The sequence below is a fragment of the Xiphophorus maculatus genome, chromosome 1 (assembly GCF_002775205.1).
Source record: "Xiphophorus maculatus strain JP 163 A chromosome 1, X_maculatus-5.0-male, whole genome shotgun sequence".
NCBI classification, from domain to species: Eukaryota; Metazoa; Chordata; class Actinopteri; order Cyprinodontiformes; family Poeciliidae; genus Xiphophorus; species Xiphophorus maculatus.
The window spans coordinates 26,079,016-26,100,363 of NC_036443.1; the positions used below are offsets into that span (position 1 = coordinate 26,079,016).

The window sequence follows — 21,348 nt, forward strand, 5'->3', positions numbered from 1 at the left end:
CTATGGAGAAGTTGGTTACCTGTCTGCACCTGTTCTCTCTATAAGAAAGGATTTATAGACATCATATCCTGATTGCATAATTGATCTTAATTGATATGAATGGCAAGTGCTATCAAAATAGACAGGTGGCATTAATGAAATGGAAACCTTTGTTTCTATGACCTTGTAACTTTTCCTAGGTGTGTCCTAATTGGAGATATCAATGTCAACTTTGTTTTTAAAGCATTATACAGCAAACAAGTTGAACTGCTACACTGCAAGAGATAAGGATTTGAACGTCATAAAGCATTAATTAAATATGCTTTGTTTAAAGCATATTTAAATAATTTGTTTTTAAACTAAAATTTACAAATACAGCACTTTAACTAATAAAAGTAGTAAAGTTATCAAGTCTAATATGTTTTCTAATAGGATTTACCTGTGTTTAAATCTATCAATCTTCCCATCAACTTCAAGTACTGTACTGACTAAATTACACAGAGGTTGATTCTACTTAAACCTTTTGGAAAACAGTTGCACAGGATTTTATTTTGGAGCAATAGAGTAAAGAAAACATATAAATGTCTCAATTAATAGAACAAAACAAAATAGAATAGAAATAATGCGTAATGTTGCTCAGTGGGGGAATTCAGGTGTACTGGTGGCAAGTTGAAGCATGTAGGTTTACACAAAAATAAAAAATATAAAAACAGAGGTAAGAATAATATACAGTAAGGATAAATTTACAACATTACAGCACTTTGAAATTATTAATAGCATAATCGGATTCAAAGAAATTGAATTTATCCAACTGAGAAGGATAAATTAAAAAATTTGCAAAATGGATAAAAAACGCAATTTAATAGAACTGAAAAAAATCGCACAAGGATGTTATTTGAAATTATAAAAACTGTACAAGTAATAGGGATGTAAACACATAAGTTTGTTGAGAGTCTAACAGCTACGGGAAGGACGGACTTTTGATAACCCTTCTTCATCCACCCTGTTTGCCACAGAAAACGTTGTATTTATAGATTTCTTTTATTTAACAAACAAGTGAACTGCTTGTTGTAGGTCTGTCACATCTAATGTGACAAACTAGGGAAAAAACATAATATATACCATCGCTTGTCCAGAAGGAGGCGGCAGTGAGCACAAACGTTCCTTTGCTCGCCCGGTCAGTTCCAGAAGAAAAAGAGGAGAAACAGGAAATTACGGCGGCTCCTTTCCGACGAAGCATGATAAACAAACGACGTTATATTACATTATGTAATATTTAGAACTCTGGTTTAATTTTCTTCATCACTGTCCGTATAGGTATAGCCAGCAGCACCAGACAGGTGAGGAGGACAGCCAGAAGCAAAGAAGAAGAGGAGCTAGCAGCATCTTCGCGTTGCTAAGCTAAGCTGCTCGTCATGTTTATTTTAGTGCGAATGAGCGCGACATGATCATGGCATGGAAGCATAGATGTATTTGAAGAAAGATACGTATTTAATTTAAAGGTAAGAGTTATTTGCAGTAAAAGTGTGACGTTCGTTAGAGAAAAACAAGCAAAAAAAATAATATTTTTCTGTGATTCGCTGTATTTTTTTTTTTGGCTTTCTGGCAGAAAAACGTGACGAGTTCAACACCGTTAATTTTAATGCAAACCTGCTTCATTTTCTTTTATCATTTATTATCCTCAACTGTTACATGTTTTGTCGTGGCAGCATTTTTCCACGCCCATTAAATATTCATTTATTTAACTTTTTGTCCTGCAGACTTTTGAAGGTTGCAGGAAACGGGTGAAACCTTCGGTTCTTAAAGAAAAAAATAAAAAACAGCGCAGCGTCAGCATGGCGTGGGCTCTGAAGCTGCCCCTCACGGACGAAGTGATCGAGTCCGGACTGGTCCAGGACTTTGATGCCAGTCTCTCCGGGATAGGGCAGGAGCTTGGTGCTGGGGCGTACAGTATGAGGTATGTTGAGGATAAAACCTCCATGCTGTTTTTGGTGTTAATGTTTATCTAAATGCTGCAGAAAATACTGCATTTTATTATAGTAGAGCATCAACAAGAAGTTCATGTGTTTCAAAAATTTAATTCAAAGCTGTATATGTAAGTTTGTGACACAATGATGTATCTTAAGTGTTTATTTCTGTTCATTTTGTAATTTACAGCTTATGACTTATGAAAACCCAAAATCTAGTTTGTTAGAAAATAGAAAATAACATAAGACCAGTTAAAAGTAATTTTTAATTAAGAAATTTTATATAGTGGACTACACAATCATGGAGAACACGACTGACTTGACAGTCCTTGCAGTTGGCGGAAAGTTGAGAGGAAGGAAAAAGTGTGGTAGAAAAGGGTAAGATTCAAAAGGCGTGGTTTAAGAAATGCCACATTTTTAACTTTTGAATTGGGCACATAATGGTCTTACCTGACTGAAGGAGAAAAATACTTTACTTCTTCCAAAGTCCTTTTTTTCAGGAGTAAATAAATTATGCATTTTATTTGAAAATGAAGGCTTAGAAAAAACAAACGTTGTGGAGATTCTGCTTTATTTCATTTTTTTATTTATTTTTTACAGTATTTCGGACTTGCCCACACTGCTAAAAGTACAAACACCTTCTTTAAAAACCACAGCATCTGTGCACTTGATTAATCAACAAACTGGCCTTATTTGCAGAATGCGGCAATTTATTTTATATCAGATTAATTGATTATTCAACAGAATAATGCATTGAATAATCAGTTACTAAAATAATCATTAGCTGCATCCCTAATTTAATTTGCTTTGCTGTTTTTATTCTGTTATTAGTTTTTATTCTATTATTTTTATTCAAATTTCAGTTACATAAAAAGTATCAATGTGAATTCTAAGTTTCACTGGATTGCATTAGTGCTCTACATTTCAGTATTATATCTGGCTAATTGAATAGACCCTAAGTACCAGTAATAATAACTAAAATTTATTTGCGGTAATTCCCCTTTGGGATCAATAAAGTATGTCCTGAATTTTAAGTGACGTATATTTTTAATTGATTAAGATCCCAAACCTCACAGAGAATACTGGTGTAAGGGGGGGATGGGAATTAATCGTTATTGATGTTGACATCTCAGATTAATCAATAGTATTACGGCCACATGTTATTCAGATATTATGCAGCAACTGTAATGTAGATATTACATTATTATTAGAAACATTTTCTGGGTGCATATTACTACGAAAACATTTTATAATATTGGTGAATTAGGCAATATTGATATAATTTTGATAAATAAAGAATTAAAAAGTGTTTATATCTTTTAGCTTTAGACAATAGGAAACATGGACCCTAGTTAATTAGCACGTTTCAATTAAAATGCTGCTTCTGGCAAACTAAACATCATCATTAGTTTGTCTCTGGGATTTGCTGTTTTGATGAAACTCATAGATAAAATCGATTAATCTAAAACTCAGTTTCAAATTCTCACACTTGAGACTTTCTTGATGAATACTTAAATTTTCCTAATGTTTAGTCAGTTTTAGTTCACTTCAGTATTTTGCTTTGTGGGTGATGAATCCATCTGTTCCCTTAAGTGCCTGATTGTGGCCAGAATTCCTGTGTTGAGAGGAGCGGGGACTCCTGACCTGGAAACGTTGGTATTTAGTGGTGTTGCTCCCGGTTCTAGTTAACGAGCTGCACAGCAGGAGAACAACACGAGTCATGATTCAGCCTAAAGCTCTCCTCCAGCAGCTCTGTCCTGTTTATAATTAATTCTATATCTGTTATAACATAATTACCGTTTAGATTTGTTTTATGGAAAGAATGACTGTGAGGCGAGAGTTTTATTAACACTTTTTTCATGGCTTTCCTCTGCAGCGACGTGCTCGCCCTCCCCATCTTCAAACAGGAGGAGTCCAACTTACCTCCAGAAACTGAAAATAAGATCCTTCCCTTTCAGTATGTTTTGTGTGCACCTACCTCGCCAGCCATTAAACTGCACGATGAAACACTCACCTACCTCAACCAAGGTCAGTATCAGGATCCCAGAGATGCTACGGCTAACGCAGCAGGGTCCAAAAGTTTTGCCACGGGGTTCAAAACTGGCAAATTTTTGCTACTTTTAGTTTTACTGTATATTATTGAAGATCCAAATAATGAAAATTGAAATGAATGAATATGGAAAGAAAAACAGACAATTTGGGTCAGGAATTGTTTTTTATTTTGATTTATTTTCAGGGGTCGAATAAAATCATTTCAAGGGGCACAAATGGCCCCCAAACCACACTTTGGTTCCTGCTGATCAAAGACAAAATAAAACTAATTAACTTGCTTTTCTCCAAAGCGCATGTTGAGTTGGGAAGGGCAGAAAATATTTAGGAATGTGTAAGATTTGAGTTTTTTCTAAAACTCTTCAGTAAAGCATGCAGAAACAAATAATGTAGTAGTGAACATGCCGAGACAATCACCATTTTTCTTCCCCCAAGTCTCATTTTTACTAGAAATCGGTTGTAAAAGCAGCACAAGGTGCACCGCTGTTGGTGGTACTTCAACAATTTCATAATTTGGCACTTCACAGCCACAAACTTCAATAGATTTCACAGGTACTTTATTTGATAAAACGCCACAAAATGGTGCATAATTTTGAAGTGATGCGAGATTTTTGTTTATAAATAACAACATTTTCTTTAGGGTGTTTTACAATTTCATTTTCGATTTAAAGACAAAGTATCAGCCTGTTTGGAAACATTTGTATAAATGAGCACACCCCAAAAAGCTAAGGTCAGGACAAAACATTTAACCTCCTGGCAAATAAACGAAGTGTAGTTGTCAATCTATAACCATGACTGCTTGATCAATACCTGTGATTTTGCAATTTCTCACCTATAAGATTAAAATGAGGGAGAAATTGATATAATCTAAAAATATTTTGTAATTAATCCATTTTACTCCAGGCATCTCTGCTTGTCTTTGCAGGGCAGTCCTATGAAATTCGAATGCTTGATAATCGGAAGATCGGGGAGCTTCCTGAAATCACTGGGAAAATGGTGAAGGTAGGACACAGGCACACCCACTAGAAGGAAGCAAATGCACCCAGTAGAACCCTTTCATTCTATTGGCTGAGAGGTTGCTAGGTGACGGTACTTTTCTGTTTCAATACGAGCAGAAAATGATTCACAAGCGAACAGAGAGGTTTGGAAGCGGAGATTTGATTTGAGCAGAGAAAAGTTTTGAAAGGTTTGAGAGTGAATATTTGAAAGAGAGCAGAAGTTTTGAGTACAAGCATTACAAGTTTTGAGAGGAAAGACATGAAGTCCTGCTTTCAGACTGAAAATGTGTGTGTAGCGGGTGGCATCAATGAATTTCTAGAGGTCATTCAGCCAGGTTTCAATGAGATCTTTTATTCCACAGCAGCGCGGAACAACGCTGTCTACTAACGTTTTTTTTCTTTGATTCAACAAAAGTCAACAACAGCAAAAAAAGAAATCTCACAAAAATCATAAACTAAAAACAAGAGGAGAAAAACGCCACCTGGTGGCCACAACAACACAATACAGTGGGACAGAGTTAAATAAACAGAGATAAAAAGTATAACTTAAAATAAAAACACATAACTGGGGGAGAAGAGTAAAAACAAATCAACCTTCTCTTTAACTCCCACTCCATGCACTCCATCCCTAAATGTGAAAATAAAAACAATGACTAGCACCGGTTGTTTGCGGCAAAATAAAAAAAAGGAAATTATAAAAAACTGTTTATAAAAACCCACAATGACGGTCAAAACTGCAAAATAACCCATTAACAAGCAATAACAAACAACACATGGTAGAGACCTCAACATGAACAACATCCATACAAAAAAACAAACATATATTGCAGCAGCGAACTTTCCTCTGACTTTCCCACAGCAGCGCGGAACAACGCTGTGAGGGAAAAGGGGGAAGTGGAGGAGCTACGAAGGCTGGAATGAACTATGGAAGCCCAGGAGACACAAACGAGGCAGAGTGCAGAAAGGCGAACCCCCGCAGGCAAAAACAACAAATAAATATAACTGAATAAGATCAAATTCGCAAATTTTCAATATAAAATTAGTTAGAAATAATAATTTAAAAAAGCACATTTGTAACTCTGTTGCATGTGCTCTCGAATTACGGCAGCAAAATTCCCCCATACGTCTCCTGTCAGCAGTTTTCTGAAAGCGTTTTTTCTTTCTTAACCACAGAGCATCATCCGCGTCGTTTTCCACGACCGACGGCTCCAGTACACAGAACACCAGCAGCTGGAGGGCTGGCGCTGGAACAGACCCGGAGATCGGATTCTGGACTTGGGTACGGACCAGGGTGAGAAACCTAAAGTTGTCTTAAACTTCTTACATGAAGATTTGAGCCTTCTTTGTCTTGAATCCTTGCAGATATTCCCATGTCAGTGGGAATAATCGACCCGAGGGCTAACCCCACTCAGCTTAATACTGTGGAGTTTCTGTGGGACCCCTCAAAGAGAACATCCGTCTTTATCCAGGTAGCCCTTTACTTTACTTTGAGTTATTTCTGTTCATTAAACATTCGACATTCAACCTAATCAATGCAGAAATCCTTTGCATTATGTAGACAGAATAATGAGCGTTCAAGGTTGGGATAAAAAGGTTTTAATTTCAAATGTTCTAAAGTTTTTTTACATAGTAAATTTTAGCAAAGGTATCTAAAAACAAGACATTTTTTCCATGTTGTTATGACTGGTTCAAAGTCATAGCAAAACAGGAGACCATGCAGTGGTTAAAGCAGGCACATGCAGGGGGGGGAATGGAGGGGGCTTGAGCCCCTGCCCCTTTTATCCTTGATGCCCCTAGTGACCTTTTTGAGTTGTTTTTGTTTTTCAAAAAAACTTTTTTCAACTTTTTATTTTTTTATCTGTATGTCAGAAGGCCTGTTTGTGCCCCTCAGCAATAATATTTATCTAAATATAATAATTTAGCAAAATAAACTAGTCTGGCTGCCCTCAGTCTAATAATGACTCTCAGTCTCTTTGCCTCCATGTTGTTCAGACACCGGGCCCATGGTGAGGAGGAGGGGGGCGGATCTGTGTTCTCTTTATACACTGGTTTGTGAATAAAAACGTAGGTCTGATGTTGACGTTAGAAAAACTGTTTCTATTTATATTTTCATAATTGTACTCGCAATAGCGGGAAAAAACCCGCCTCGCCCATAAACTCAGAAATGCTTCGGCTGCAGAGAAACTTCTGACTTTAACTTACCGTAATCATTCTGCTAAAGGCCCGCTTCGCTACAGGCAGCCTGAGTCGGTCCCACCGACAGATAGAAAGAATGTCTGTCTTTATATATCAGATGTCCTGATATAAAACACGGTACCGACTGTCACTGCAAGTCGTGACGCAGCTCAAAGCCCCAGTACCACCTGGTACCACCTGCTCTCTGTTCTCTCTGCTTCTCCTTAACGTTTCTATCAGGCGGGTTAAAGCCGCTGCTGACGAGATCTGGACTGGAGGTTCGCGGCTGTAGATAGAAGTTATTGCAGAACCTCAAGAGATAAAGGAAGATTCGGCCCATTTAGAGTCACAAAATAAACATCAAAGAAAATATTGTAGCAATAATTAGAACCGCAGCAAAAAGCCAAACATGCCACAATGAAATGAATAAAAATGTCCCCAAAGCATCGGCGAACTGACAGGGGCCACCGGGGATTCCAGGTAGATTCCAGGTAGATTCCAGGTAGATTCCAGAGATGCGCATCGCAACGGCTGTTCACGCAGGGCCGGCCCAAGGTTATATGGGGCCTTAGACAGAACCCCCCTGCCCCCAGAACCCATCCTACTAAGAACCTCAGCATCACTAACATGTTTAAATATAGATAAGGTGAATCTGTGAGAGGGAGACCAGGTTTATTGGCCGAGTTTAAAATCAATCACTGATTATTGGTTATTTGCTGTGATGTATTTGTGAACAAACACAAAGATTACACCATATTGTAGCCATGGTAACACAACAATCAAACTATCAAGATGATTCTTTAAACTTTTACAAAGTAAACTTCCTAATTAAATCCTAAATGTACTATTTATTTTTCTTAACTGAATGCATTAAATAAAACTGAGTTTTCTTTCCCTTGATATCCCAGTCTTATAATTCTAGATCTAGAGGTTTAACATCAAACTATTATATAGAGTTAACCCCTTTGAGTTTTTTTTATCTATAAATCAGTCTGCAGCCAGGTTGTTCTAGAGGTTAAATAGATATTATTAGGGCTTCATTAGTAAAATGGCAGCAAATTTGCTTATTTCATACCTTCATAACCAGCAACCTTCTCTCCTCTGGTCTGTTTAACAGCTACAGTCTCAGATCAACTCAGCCCTCCAGGACTGTCAGCAGCAGAAACAGAAACTTTATACCTGTTGGGGAAAATATAGACTATATTTGCTTTGCATTTCCCCACATGATGGCGATGATTAATATGGGTTGTTGCTATGTTGTTGTACAGTGTTTTAATGTTCAATGTGCCCTTTTTTAACTTTGAGAACCCCCGCCCCTCCAACGGTCTCTGCACGGCCCTGGGTTAGTGCATAAAAAGGGGTATTTATTAACAAAAACAACAATGGATTTTGGATGTTAGCATCAGTGGCGTAATGCAAATGCTTGGATGTGGTGTATGAGTGCATATGGAAGCGTTGAAGTGCAAAAACAAAGACAAATGTGCAAAAGGAGGGGAGCTGAGGCCTGGCAACAAAACACCACAAGCGGCAGAGTGGACGGTGGAGACGGCCAGGTTCAAATACTCTGCGCTCCACATCAACGGATCAGAAACACCTGCAAAGGGGAGGAGCACAAAGACAGACAAAAGCAACACCTGCAGCCCGGCCCTTAAGGCTAGGGCCATAGCAGGGAATAATCTGGCAGTGGAGCTAGTACTTTTAAATAATGAATAAATTTTAAGGGATTATTGACTAAAAGTGTTAACACATAAGTTGGATTTGTTTTCTTTCACGTATGCTAAGATATTTGCACTAGTTCACCACTAGACCAAAAATACTCTGTAAGATTTTGTATTTTTTTCAATGTGAGATTTATTTATTTATTCATATTGATTCGTCTCTGTTTGCTGTTCATGTGCTTTACAAAGCTAAATTATTTAAGATACTTTTAAGTTCACAATGGTGTAGGTCAGAGGTGTCCAAACTTGGGTCACTTTGTTTCAAAATGTTGCTATATTTAGTCAAGTTTAAGAAAGAATAAAAGCTGATTTGGGTGCAACAAAGTTGGCTTTTCAGTAGAGGTCTCTTGGTTTGACATTTTGTTTTTATAAAAACACAAATACTTTGTGATGTACTTTACATTTTCCTGTGTAATAAATTTATGTTGGCAACAATTTTGACCCTGATTACAAATTAAAAGTTGACGGGTCAAATTTGTGCCATTTTTGAATGGCACAAATGGCACTTTGAACACCGCTGGAGTAGAAAATGTCATCACTAACCGTAGATATGAGACCCTCAGTGATAGTTTTGTATTTTTATTTTTCAGGTTCACTGCATAAGCACAGAGTTCACCATGCGCAAACATGGAGGAGAGAAAGGCGTCCCTTTCCGCATCCAGATCGACACGTTTAAGGAGAACGAGAGTGAAGAGTACACAGAGCATGTGCACTCTGCTTCCTGCCAGGTCAAAGTCTTCAAGGTTAGAGAGAAGGAGCAAAAAAAAAAATGGACCGAGAGAGAGACTCACTCAACTGCGGCACATTAGTTTTAATGAACTATTGCACCTTCCTGACTCATTTCAGCCCAAAGGTGCAGACAGAAAACAAAAGACAGACAGAGAGAAGATGGAAAAGAGAGCGCCACAGGAGAAGGAAAAATATCAGCCATCTTATGAAACTACGATTCTGACTGAGGTGAGCATGTTGGGGACGAGTTAAAGGCCTAAATGGAGAAATTCCTGATTTATACTGATGGATGAAGTGTCTGATAAGCATTACTGATTGGTGTCAGCTTTAATCTGCAGATATACTCCAACTATTAATGTTTACACCAACATGGACAAATGATCAGAAATTAGAAGCAAAAAATCATCGTATTCAGCTATAGTGTCAGTAAAACATTTAAATACACACAGAACTGGGTGATGAATTGATTTTTAGTGATTTAATCCAGTGTTTCCCAACCCTGGTCCTCTAGGCCAGGGGTGTCAAACTCCAGCCCTCAAGGGCCGGTGTCCTACAACTTTTAGATGTGCCTCTGTTGCACCACACCTGAATAGAATAATTAGGCCATTAGCAAGGCTGGGAGAACTGATCTACACAAGGAGGAGGTAATTAAGCCATTTCATTCCAGTGTTTTGTACCTGTGGCGCATCTAAAAACTGCAGGACAGCGGCCCTTGAGGACTGGAGTTTGACACCTGTGCTCAAGGCTCACTGTCCTACATGTTTTAAGGTTTCCCTGCTTTAATGTGCCTGATTCAACTGATTGCAGTTCAGCAAACGCCTGTTAATCTGTCATCAATTGAAATCACCTGGACTGAAGCAAGGTAATACCTGAAACATGCAGGGCAGTGAGCCTTGAGGACCAGGGTTGGGAAACACTGATAATCAAATATTTAGATTTTTTTTAAATTTTATTAAATTTTGGAAAATCTCAACTTTTAAAAAAAAAAATTTTTCTAGGGTTTCTGTGTTTTTGTTTGACAAGCCTGTTTTAAATCTTCTATTTATTTGGCCTTTGAATTCAGAACAACTCTATGATGGAATATTTGGGCCATAATAAGATTTTGTTTTATAATTACAATAATAAAGTGCTAATATTACCAGAAAAACTCATAATATTTGGAGAATAAGGTAGTAATTTTATGAAAACAAAAATGAGAACTATTTAGCATCTTGTGTCATCATACATTGGTATAGGTTTTACAAACAATACTTCATAGAAATACTTTTAGTACATCAGCATTAAATTATTATAAGTAGCAGGACTTTGAAATGGTTACACCAACAGCTGTTCCTTTTTTGAAGAAACATCTGCAGTGCTGCTTGAAAGTTTGTGAACTAGTTGAGTAGTTTGGATTTTTCTTTTTTTTAACCATTATTTTCTCATGACCTGATTTTATTTTTTTTTTTTATATGAAATGTCAGGTTTATGTTCATCGATTCCATTTGCTTGTTTTGAGGGAAATGTGTGAATTACAAGCAGATTAAATGAAACATGGAATCAGAGCATCTGCAAAAGTAAATGACCCACAGCTGCACTGGTAAAGACAATCAGGTAAAAGACTCAGGTGAAACACATGTGAGTGCTCAAGCAATCAACTAAGCAGACCAATCAAATGAGATATCCTTGGGAAAAGTTTTGAGTGCACAGGTTAAAAGGGAGAGGACACCAACCAAACCACTGTTGCGTAAAGGCATAAAGACCAGATCAACAATGCTGAAAGGAAAGGAGACATCTGAGGACATTAGGAAGAAGGTGGTGACAGCCCATCAGTCTGGGGAAAGCCATAAGACCATCTCCAAAAGATTCCAGCTTCATCCATCCACTGTGAGACAAATCATTTACAAGTGGAGGGCACCAGGCATCACTGCCCAGAAGTGGAAACTTCAAAACTTACACAAAGAAGCACCAGAAAAATAATAATGCAGGTAAAGGCCAACCCACGCATCACCTCCAGAGAGTTGCAGAGACTCTCTGTCAGCGTCTGGGATAAATGTACATACGTCTACAATCAGGCAAAATCGCAACAGACATGGCATTCATGGGAGAGTTGCTAGAAGGAAGCCTCTGCTTTCTAAAAAGAACAAAGCCGCCCATTTAAACTTTGCCAGAGAGCACTTGGACAAACCAGAGGCTTTCTGGAAGTCCATTCTCTGGATGGATGAGTGCAAAATTGAATTATTTGGCCACAATCACAGGCGCCATGTTTGGAGAAAAGTAAACACTGCATTTAAAGAAAAGAACGTCCTCCCAACAGTGAAGCATGGTGGTGGATATGTGAAAGTCTGGGCCTGCTTTTCTGCCTCCGGACCTGGACGACTCCATATAATACAGGGAACCAACAATTCCCAGGACTATCAACAAATTCTTGACCAGAATCTCCTGCCATCAGTCAGGGAGTTGAAGCTGGGACGGAAATGGATTATGCAACAAGACAACGACCCAAAGCATTCCAGCAAAAGTACCAAAGTATAAGAGAAAGGAGACTCGCACTCTGGATTGGCCCAGTCAAAGTCCGGATCTCAATTCCATAGAAATGCTGTGGCAAGATCTGACACGGGCAGCACAAGCCAGATGTTCCTCCAACCTCACTCAACTGGCAGAGTTCTGCATGGAGGAGTGGACAAAAATCCCAAAAAGCAGATGTGAGACACTCGTTTGTGGTTACAGAAGACGTTTAGTTGAAGTAACGGCTGCAAAAGGAGGAGCCACAAGGTACGAACTGAAAGAGTTCACATACTTTTGCACTTGGCAGATTTTCTGTTTTTTGACAGATAAAATACTTTTGTTGAATAAATAATGGAAATGTATCTTTTTTTTTTCTTTTCCCTTATTTTTAAGGTCTGCTTTACAATTTGAGATTTGGATGTTCGTGTCACATGATTATTATAATTTTTCTTTAGAAAACAATGACCATGTTCAGGTAGTTCACAAACTTTCAAGCAGCACTGTACATGAACTGAGCTGCTCACGTCAACTTATAATCAAGTTGTTTTCTCACTCAAACAATTTTTCTTGTAATTTTAAGATGTTTTTTTCTGGTAAAATTGTGTGTTTTTGCTGCTAATAGTATGACTATATTCTCATAATTAAACAAAAATTCTCAGTCTTGTCCTTATACTCCGTCGTACAACTCACAGAAGGGATGATTGAAATAAAAGCCACTTTTTAAAGACATTTTCTGTCATTTCTAATAAAAATTGGAAATCTGGCATAGGGGAAAAAAACTATTTTCACCTAGTTTTACATGGACTCATCCTGGATAATGTTTTTAAATTTGGTTATTTAATAACAAAACATTATCTTTTCAGTGACTTTACAACTAATTACTTCACTGAATTTAAATTTAGAGTTTTAAACTCTAAAATGTAAAGGACATGGATAAATTCGTCATGGAGTAAAACAGACTAAGTTTCTGGTTGTATTCGATGTTGTTCAGAGACTGAAGAGTTGCTCTCTTGCAGTGCTCTCCTTGGCCGGAGGTCACGTACGTCAGCAACTCTCCGTCTCCCGGCTTCAACAGCACACACAACAGCTTTCCTGTTGCTGAAGGGTAGGTAGGAGCGTCTCGCCGTTCCGGCCGCCGCCTGGTGAAGAATGAAATGTTCATTAAATGCAGAGATTTCATTTTTCTGATTCTTGTTGTTTCTAGTAACGGATCACCGAGCCACCAGCCTGAGCCTGTTGTTCAGGTTGCAGATGTAAGTTGATGTTGGTTTTGTTCATTAGATTAGAGAGCGGGTCTTAAAAGCACGAATGTGAAGCTGAGTTCAACACACTGTCGACATTTAAACATTAGCACTTTTAGTTTGAAAGAAGAAACTGTCAAACTAAGTTTGGAGGATAGCACCTCCATCCTAATTTTAAAATGACAAAAATATGAACAGACATCCTTCCTAAATATTTTTTCAAACAATATTGGCTAATTTAAATCCTTAAATTCCTGCACAAGTAGCATTAATATTTCATAACTGTACGCACGCACTGAAAGCCTCTTCTTTAATAAATATAGCATTACTACCAGTAATTTCTGTTTTAAAAGCTAAGGTTGCATCCTTAGTGATCAGTTATTTTCTTTGTTTTAGAACTTGTTGCCCACGGCGACGCCACAAGACGCACAGCAGTGGCTCCATAGAAACCGCTTCTCACCTTTCTGTCGACTCTTCACCAACTTCTCAGGTACGATCAAATTTTAGAAAATAGTCTTTCAGTCACGGCTTGAGTTGAGCACACTGATGTGATGATGATGATGCTACATTATTATTCATTGAAGAACAAATGAGAATATTTTGTCTCACTGGAGTCAAACAATGAAACGAGCTGAATATGGAGCTGCAACAATGTCCAAACATCAACCAGTTTAAAAATAAATACAAAGCTATGATATTCAGATTGTACTGGGAAGAAGGGAGTTGGCGCAAATGAGCTTTTCCTGTTTAAAAACTCATTTGTGTTACTGTTACCATTATCGGTAGCTTATGGTTATTTTACTACTATGTATTCTTTCTTCTTTTTTTTTACATTTTATTTATTTTAAAAGACAGATTAAGAAGAATTTATTGGTGTAAATTGGTAATTATTCTGATGCTGCATGTCCAGTTATTTACAATTGTCATTAAAATGGAGCCTTGGCGAAAATTCAAACTGGGAGACTCGACCAGCTTCACCACATCATCTAATCACTACGCCCGACCGCAGCCAATCCGGACCGGAGCTTCACGCCGCTCCAGCCAATCGTTGTCCAAAGACACCTTCAAAAGTCCAAGCTACCCTGGGGTCTTCCTGCTCGTCAGCCGTGCTTCGACCCACCTCCTCCCCTTCTCCACCTTCACCATGAGGGTCGTCCTCCAGGATCCCTTGTGCTCTTCCTCTCCAAGCTCCGCTCCACCACCAGTTTTGGTCCCGGGGGGGGGAAGACTATCCCGAGCTCGCTGAGCAGACCGCCTGCTCACGGCGATCCTCGGCTCACGGTCTTCTGCCGGGTCCGAGCGCCAAAGAAATTGTACCATTAAATCTTTTTAACTGCTATTTTCTTCTCCGTGTGAGTCTCTCCAGATTGAATTGAGTGATAACTTCTTCCTACTCTTTTTCAAACAGAAAAGTAGTGGTAAACAAATTATTTTGTTCATTATTTTGCACATGTTTTTTCTGTCCTAATTCCTTTTTCTCTTTTTAAACCTGTTTGAAATAAATAAATCAAATAAAATTGAAGCTCTTGTTTGTTGTGGGGATAAAGGCTAAGAAAGAGCAGAGATGCAGTATTCTGTGATCTCTGATTTCTTTGCTCACTTAGTTCTTTTTCGCTTTTCTTTGGCTGGACGGGAAGTTTTCAGACTTAACGGATTTGTGGGTTGTTTTTTTTTTTCGTTTTTTTTTCACAGCATGTAAACTTGTTGGGTTTTCTCCTCAGGAGCCGACCTGCTGAAGCTAACCAGAGAGGACGTTATCCAGATTTGTGGCCCAGCAGACGGTATAAGACTCTTCAACGCGCTAAAGGGACGGTGAGTCTCTTTAAAAGTTGCTCTCTTCTTTTTATTTAACCATTTTCACTTGGTGTTATCCAAAATGTATTTGTTTAAAAAAATATTGTTGCTTTCTTGTGTTTGCAGTGTGGTCTGCCCGAGGTTGACCATCTACGTCTGCCAGGAGTCGCAGCAGGCGCGGGAGCACCAACCAAAACATGAAAATGGAGACGCTGCTGCCAACACGTTCTTTGGTGAGCACATGCTGACCCAGGCTCATAAATCAGTCTCTGAAACATAAAATGTGAATTAATTAAACGACTAATAAATCCGTTAGCTTGAGGAAATGTATGTTATACCAGGGTTTTTATTGATTTATTTTTAAGTTTTTCTCCAAAAGTTAAGAAAAACCTACAACAAATCAATTTTCTGCATTTTGAATTTTTTTTTTTTTGGGGCTTCCTTCAGCATTTAGTCTTTGTTTTTCGGAATATTTCACCACATTGACACAGTTTGTTGCCTCTCAACCAATGATCTCTGGAAGATGTGTGTTATTTTATGGAGTGCAAAGACAACATAACAGTTTATTTAGTTTATTTTCTGTCATTTTTAATCTTTCCAAACAGGAAAAAACACGTAATTCTGAAAAAACTAGTATAGAAATAGCAATGAAATGACACATCGGGAAGGATACGGATACCTTTTACTGTCTGTTGAACAAAAGCTTTTTATTTTATTTTGTAACTGTCTTATTTTTATTATTATTATTTTTAATAATAAAAAATATCACCTTCTATCACCTGAAGAACATTTCCAGGATTAAAGGACTAATGTCTCAGCCAGATCTAGAGAAACTCATCCATGCATTCATCTTCAGTCGTATTGATTATTGCAACAGCGTCTTCACAGGTCTGTCCAACAAATCAAACAAACAGCTGCAGCTGATCCAGAATGCTGCTGCTCGAGTTCTCACTAAAACCAGGAAGATAGAGCACATAACACCAGTTTTAAAGTCCCTCCACTGGCTCCCTGTAGCTCAAAGAATAGACTTTAAAATACTGTTGTTAGTTTATAAATCACTGAACGGCTCAGCACCACAATACATTAAAGATCTGCTTTTATTGTATCAACCTTCCAGACCTCTCAGGTTCTGGTTCTGGTTCTGCTCTGCATCCCCAGAACCAGAACCAAACGAGGAGAAGCAGCTTTCGGCATCTATGCACCACAAAACTGGAACAAACTTCCAGAAAACTGTAAAACAGCTGAAACACTGACTTCTTTTAAATCTAGACTAAAAACCCACCTGTTTAGGATTGTATTTGAATTGTAATCATTTACAAATTTGATGATGGAACTTGACTTATAGTCGTGTTTTGATTGTTGATTCTATGTTGCATTGTGTTTCTGTGTTTGTAATCATGTAAAGCACTTTGAAATGCCTTGCTGCTGAAATGTGCTATACAAATAAAATTTGATCGATTGATTTACTTAATCTGTACATTCATCTACGTTTAATCCCAATGTTTTAATGTAGTAAAATGTTTCTAGACTTATTTTTCATAAATTGAGCGTTCAAATCCTATTTCTTCTCTGTTTTTGATTGTTTTTACCTGAAGTATATCACGCCATTTACCTGGAGGAACTTGCCGCCAGCGAACTCGCAGAGAAACTCGCTCAGCTCTTCAACATCTCACCCAGACAGATAAATCAGATCTTTAAACAGGGACCCACTGGTATCCATGTGCTGGTCAGCGATGAGGTAAAAAATACCACATAAACAAAATAACACGTATTAATCACAACAAACATTTCCTCCTGCAATAAATAAATTTCGTCTGTTCTTAATAGATGATTCAGAACTTCCAGGATGAAGTGTGTTTTGTTTTGGACACAATGAAAGGTAATTGGATTTTTAAATTTTGATTTAGTGTTTAGCTTTGTTTTGCAGAAGTGAATTTTTCACAATTTCTCTCGTTTTTATGTGACAGACCAATGCAAAAAGGCCTAAGAGAAAGGATATGTGGGTTTTCTTTTTCTTGAAACTGAGTTTTTATTGGTTGTTTTCCATTTATAAAACACATGCAGAACCACAAAACTTACATGACAACAAAGAGAGTCATAGTTACAGGAATGGAAGCAACTTTCAGATTTATTTTCCAATTTTTAAACCAGCATATATAATTTCAAAGACTACTTCACTGATTGTTTTCAATAAATCAAATCCATTTACACATATGTCTGTCACAATTATCAATTAATTGATTGATAAATTAAAACAAACTCGATTTCCATTTGCATAATTTGTTTTGTAGGACAATTTTGTTTAGAGACTTTATAACTGATTTTATTTGTTGTTTAGTTTATTTATTTTGGATATTTAAAGTCGATGCTCTCTGAGATTGTGTTCTTACATTTTATTACATGAAAGTGGTGTCAAAACAACAATATTATTGTTTATCGTGATAACTTCCGGGATAATTTATCATCTAGAAAAGTTTATCATCGTGAGGTCTGGTTCGTTTTTGTAAAGTTCAGGTTACAGACTCGGGATGAATGTTGACGTTTACATTTTGTGGGTTTCCTCCATCAGAACCAACCAGTCTTTTAGCATCAGTGGGCCAAGTTGGAAACATTTGAGTGACCGATTCTTTTTTTTTTTTTTTTTGTTCTTTTTTTTTTGGCTGTATCGTTGAAGATTTTTAAGAAATATTTGTCCCTCGGGAATCTCTCCTAGCAGTGATGACATGATGGGTTGTTGGAATTTAAGATTCAAAATCGGCTCAATTTTTCCCAGAACTTTCTTCCAATAAATCTAGATTTTTGTGCAGGACCAAAAAATGTGAGTATGATTTGCCTCTGTGTCCCTTCTAACACGCGGCAAATTTGTCAGGATACATGGATTTTCAGAGTTTATTTTTACAATGGATGCGACATGCAAGCTAAAAATCAGACAAGATGTCTGTGACATATGGGAAGTGTTCATTGGGAAGTATGCACAAGCTTGTACTTTTTGCACTTTTTTAAAATAAAGATGTCCGTTTGCATTAAAACAAATTCTTAGTTTTACACATAATGTTTGAGTTCTTAAAAAAATGATAGGGAAATAACTGTTAAACATCTAGTAAAACTTCTCTGCTTGTTTAATTTATTTAACTATTTTTAGCTGATTTTGTTGATCAAAATTAGTTTGTATTCCTACTTTTATATCTATTTAGTTAAGTAGTAGTTTATTTTAAAACGGAGTCAAAATCAGCTTATTCCCAAAAGTAATTAACACCCTGAACGGTCACATGCACTAAATTATATGATGGTTATATGTGTGTGTGTGTGTGTGTGTATATATATAAATTTAACTGATTCAAAATTGTAACTGTCACCATATTCATGTTATATATGAATATATTTTTATTCTAATGTCCTTAAAAGAACTCTGTTTTGAATTTACAAATCAAGGAACAAAAAAGAAAAAACAGAAAATGTGGAATATTGTTTCTGATATTATCGAAGTTTTTAAAAACATAATTGTGAAATCTTTTTTTTTTTTTGTGATATCGCCCACTGCAACTACAAATGCATTCAACACTTTTGAGATTTTTGTTCCATTTTGAAAGTTATGATCTTTTTTCTTTGTGTGTCTGTTGGTCTGTCACATAAAATATTCCCTGCAAAAAATCTGATTTAGTTGTTTCAGTCTAAACTCGCGTGGTTCTTCTCTTTGCAGACAACACGAGCGACGGCTACCACATCATCTTAAAGTGAATCCCAGCCGGAGAATCGTGCGACCTTGTTTTATTATTTAGACCTGCTGCCGTCTGCCACACCAGACATTCACACACCTTGCTGGTTTCGGATCAGATGAGGTTCCCCTGACTAATGTGGCAGCTGGGAGGTCGGTGCAACCGAAGCACCTTTCTCCCTCCTTCCCCCCACCGTACCTTAACGTCCTTCCTTTTGAGGAAGTGAAGTAATCGTCTCACATTTACCGTTTCATTTTGTGTCCTTCATGTTTCAGGAAAAGGTTTGTGTTGAGGCTTATAAACAGTAGTTTTGTTGCCTGGTGCTCAGTTGCCTTACATTTTTAGGAAACCCAACGTTGCTGCAACAATCCCACCTAAAACTGCAACCAGGTCGTTGAGGGAAACTGCTGGGACTTGGCAGTCCTGATTTAAAAAAAAAAAAAAACTAAACGGATGCAGCTTGAGCTTCACAGGTTGTGTCCCTGGAGCATCTTGAAAGTTGAAAGAGTGTTTATCATCAGTGGTCACCATGGCAACACTAGCCAGGTGTCTTCACAAGCTTTTCATACCAGTCGGCTAATTTACCCCAACATAATTTTTAAGTAGTAATTTGTTGTTTAAAGGTGCTTTTTCATAATGAATTATGCTTCCCAGTATTTTAAAAATAATCATATTTGCATCTCTTTGTTTTTTGTTTTTCTTTCCTTATTTTAGACATTGCCAACTCCAAATGCTTTTAAATGTTATTGCTTCATGTTGCCATGGGAAAACTCAACCCTTTGTACATTCAAGTTTTGACTTGATATTTTTTAGATGTCAGTTTTTGCTCCAACTCTTCAGCGTTATTAAAAATGATTACTAATGTGCTGACAACTGTCTTGTTTCGTGGTTTTGAGAAAACGTCCAAATAACCACTCAAACACAAAATCTAACCAAGTATTTGTGGTGTAGTTTGAAGTGCAAATATATTGGTACACTTGAAATAAGACAAAGCTAACTAGGGAGCTTATTTTAAATCAATCATTTTTTAATAGTTATGATAAACTTCTAGTTTCACTGGCAGGTTAATTATAGACCAATAATAAATGGTAAAATGTTGTGTTTTTGCAGCGCAGTCTCTTTAGTGAGATTCTTTTTCCAATTTGATGTGCCACAAATTCAGAAGATTCACATTCAAGCTTTGTGGTTTACCCATAATGCTTTGCAGCAGCCAGCTTCGCTTGGTTCTTCGTTTGGATGATGGCGGCTGAGACTAGCCACCTTACAGAGGATGTTCTCATGTTCCTGATCCGCATGTCATGACAATTTGTCGTTGGCATTTATATTTAGAACTAAACTAACCGAAGTCTTAAAGTAGCTTGAAGCTAAATATTTAGTTAGCAAACTATTACAGTTAGTAAACATAAATATTTAGTTTGAGGCAAATTACCATACACACTATCTTGCTTTAAACTAAATATTTAGTAAGCATGCTAAATGTTTAGTTTGCTAATTAGCAATGATAAAAATTGTAGCATGATCAACAATTCATGTGAATGGAAATTAGCAGTACCAACCTTTTATTTTGGTAGTCCACTTCCACTTTTTGGCAAGTAAATGTGCATATTATCTTAATATTCAGCTTCAAACTATTTAGCTCCAAGTTTAATATTTAGTTAGCGAGCTAAATATTTAACTCACAAACTAATTATTTAGCTCTAAACTATTATATTTAGTATGTAAACTTCATATGTATTTTGAAGCTAATTAGCTTGAAGCTACATATCAGATTGTTTAATATTTAGCTTCAAACTTAATATATTTAGATTAAATAGCTAATCTAGTTGGATTAAAGCTATTTGCATTTGGCTTTAATCTAAATTTTGAGAAGGCATGCTGAATGTTGTGTTTGCTAACTAAATATTTAGCAATGACAAAAATGTAACATGATCAACAACTGATGTGAGTTGGGAGTTTATCAAGACAAACATTTTCTTTGGTTGTCCACTTATACATTTTCTTAAAAATTAAACATTTTATTTGAAGCTAAATATTTAGTTAGCATACTAAACATTTAGCTTGCTAACTTGTAGCTAAATATTTTGTTGGGAACTAAATATGTAGACTTTAAGCTTGTTATTAAATATTTAGCACTTGATAGCTAGTTGGTTGGTAATTTCCTGTTTTGTAAACCAAATACTTAACTTTCTAATTGACATAAATATAAATTAATGAACATCATGGTTAAAATATAAGTATTTTTTTTTGTCTTAAGACAGGCTAAATAACCCAAATGAGACTAATAATTTCCCTGTCATTTTGAAAAACTGCTTACATCTGTGTACTTACTGTACCTGTAAATAAAATAAAGCTAAAAGATTAAATGAACAAAGAGATCGCGAAATGAATCTAAAACACTTCACTTCCCAGCATGCCTTGTCGCCAGGGCGAGTGTATGACGTCATAGCGACTATAAATACGTCTGCAGGAAAGAATTTCCTCCTCCATTGTTACAT

General features: G+C 36.9%; 1 protein-coding gene across 2 annotated transcripts; it reads left to right on the plus strand.

Moving 5' to 3' along the window:
* Positions 1 to 1,169: 1,169 nt before the first annotated feature.
* Positions 1,170 to 19,721, plus strand: tfcp2 (transcription factor CP2). 2 transcript variants are annotated; one of them, XM_023340295.1, is made up of 16 exons: positions 1,170 to 1,481; positions 1,740 to 1,936; positions 3,823 to 3,974; positions 4,921 to 4,997; positions 6,167 to 6,284; positions 6,356 to 6,462; positions 9,477 to 9,629; positions 9,733 to 9,843; positions 13,119 to 13,207; positions 13,307 to 13,355; positions 13,740 to 13,833; positions 15,065 to 15,155; positions 15,264 to 15,370; positions 16,733 to 16,875; positions 16,965 to 17,016; positions 18,838 to 19,721. In XM_023340295.1, the coding sequence occupies exons 2-16, from the start codon at positions 1,815 to 1,817 to the stop codon at positions 18,873 to 18,875; spliced, it is 1,503 nt and encodes a 500-aa protein (XP_023196063.1). In that variant the 5' UTR covers positions 1,170 to 1,481; positions 1,740 to 1,814; the 3' UTR covers positions 18,876 to 19,721. The 2 variants fall into 2 exon arrangements, with proteins under 2 accessions (XP_023196063.1, XP_023196072.1); XM_023340304.1 differs by having other exon boundaries at positions 6,167 to 6,272.
* The last annotated feature ends 1,627 nt before the right edge of the window (positions 19,722 to 21,348 follow it).

Bases quoted from the DNA above. Each gene is read 5' to 3' on its own strand.
- tfcp2 (XM_023340295.1), top strand. From the start codon at position 1,815: ATGGCGTGGGCTCTGAAGCTGCCCCTCACGGACGAAGTGATCGAGTCC. The intron at 15,156-15,263 runs GTGAGTCTCTTT...TTGTGTTTGCAG, and splicing joins TTCAACGCGCTAAAGGGACG to TGTGGTCTGCCCGAGGTTGA. The intron at 16,876-16,964 runs GTAAAAAATACC...TGTTCTTAATAG, and splicing joins ATGTGCTGGTCAGCGATGAG to ATGATTCAGAACTTCCAGGA.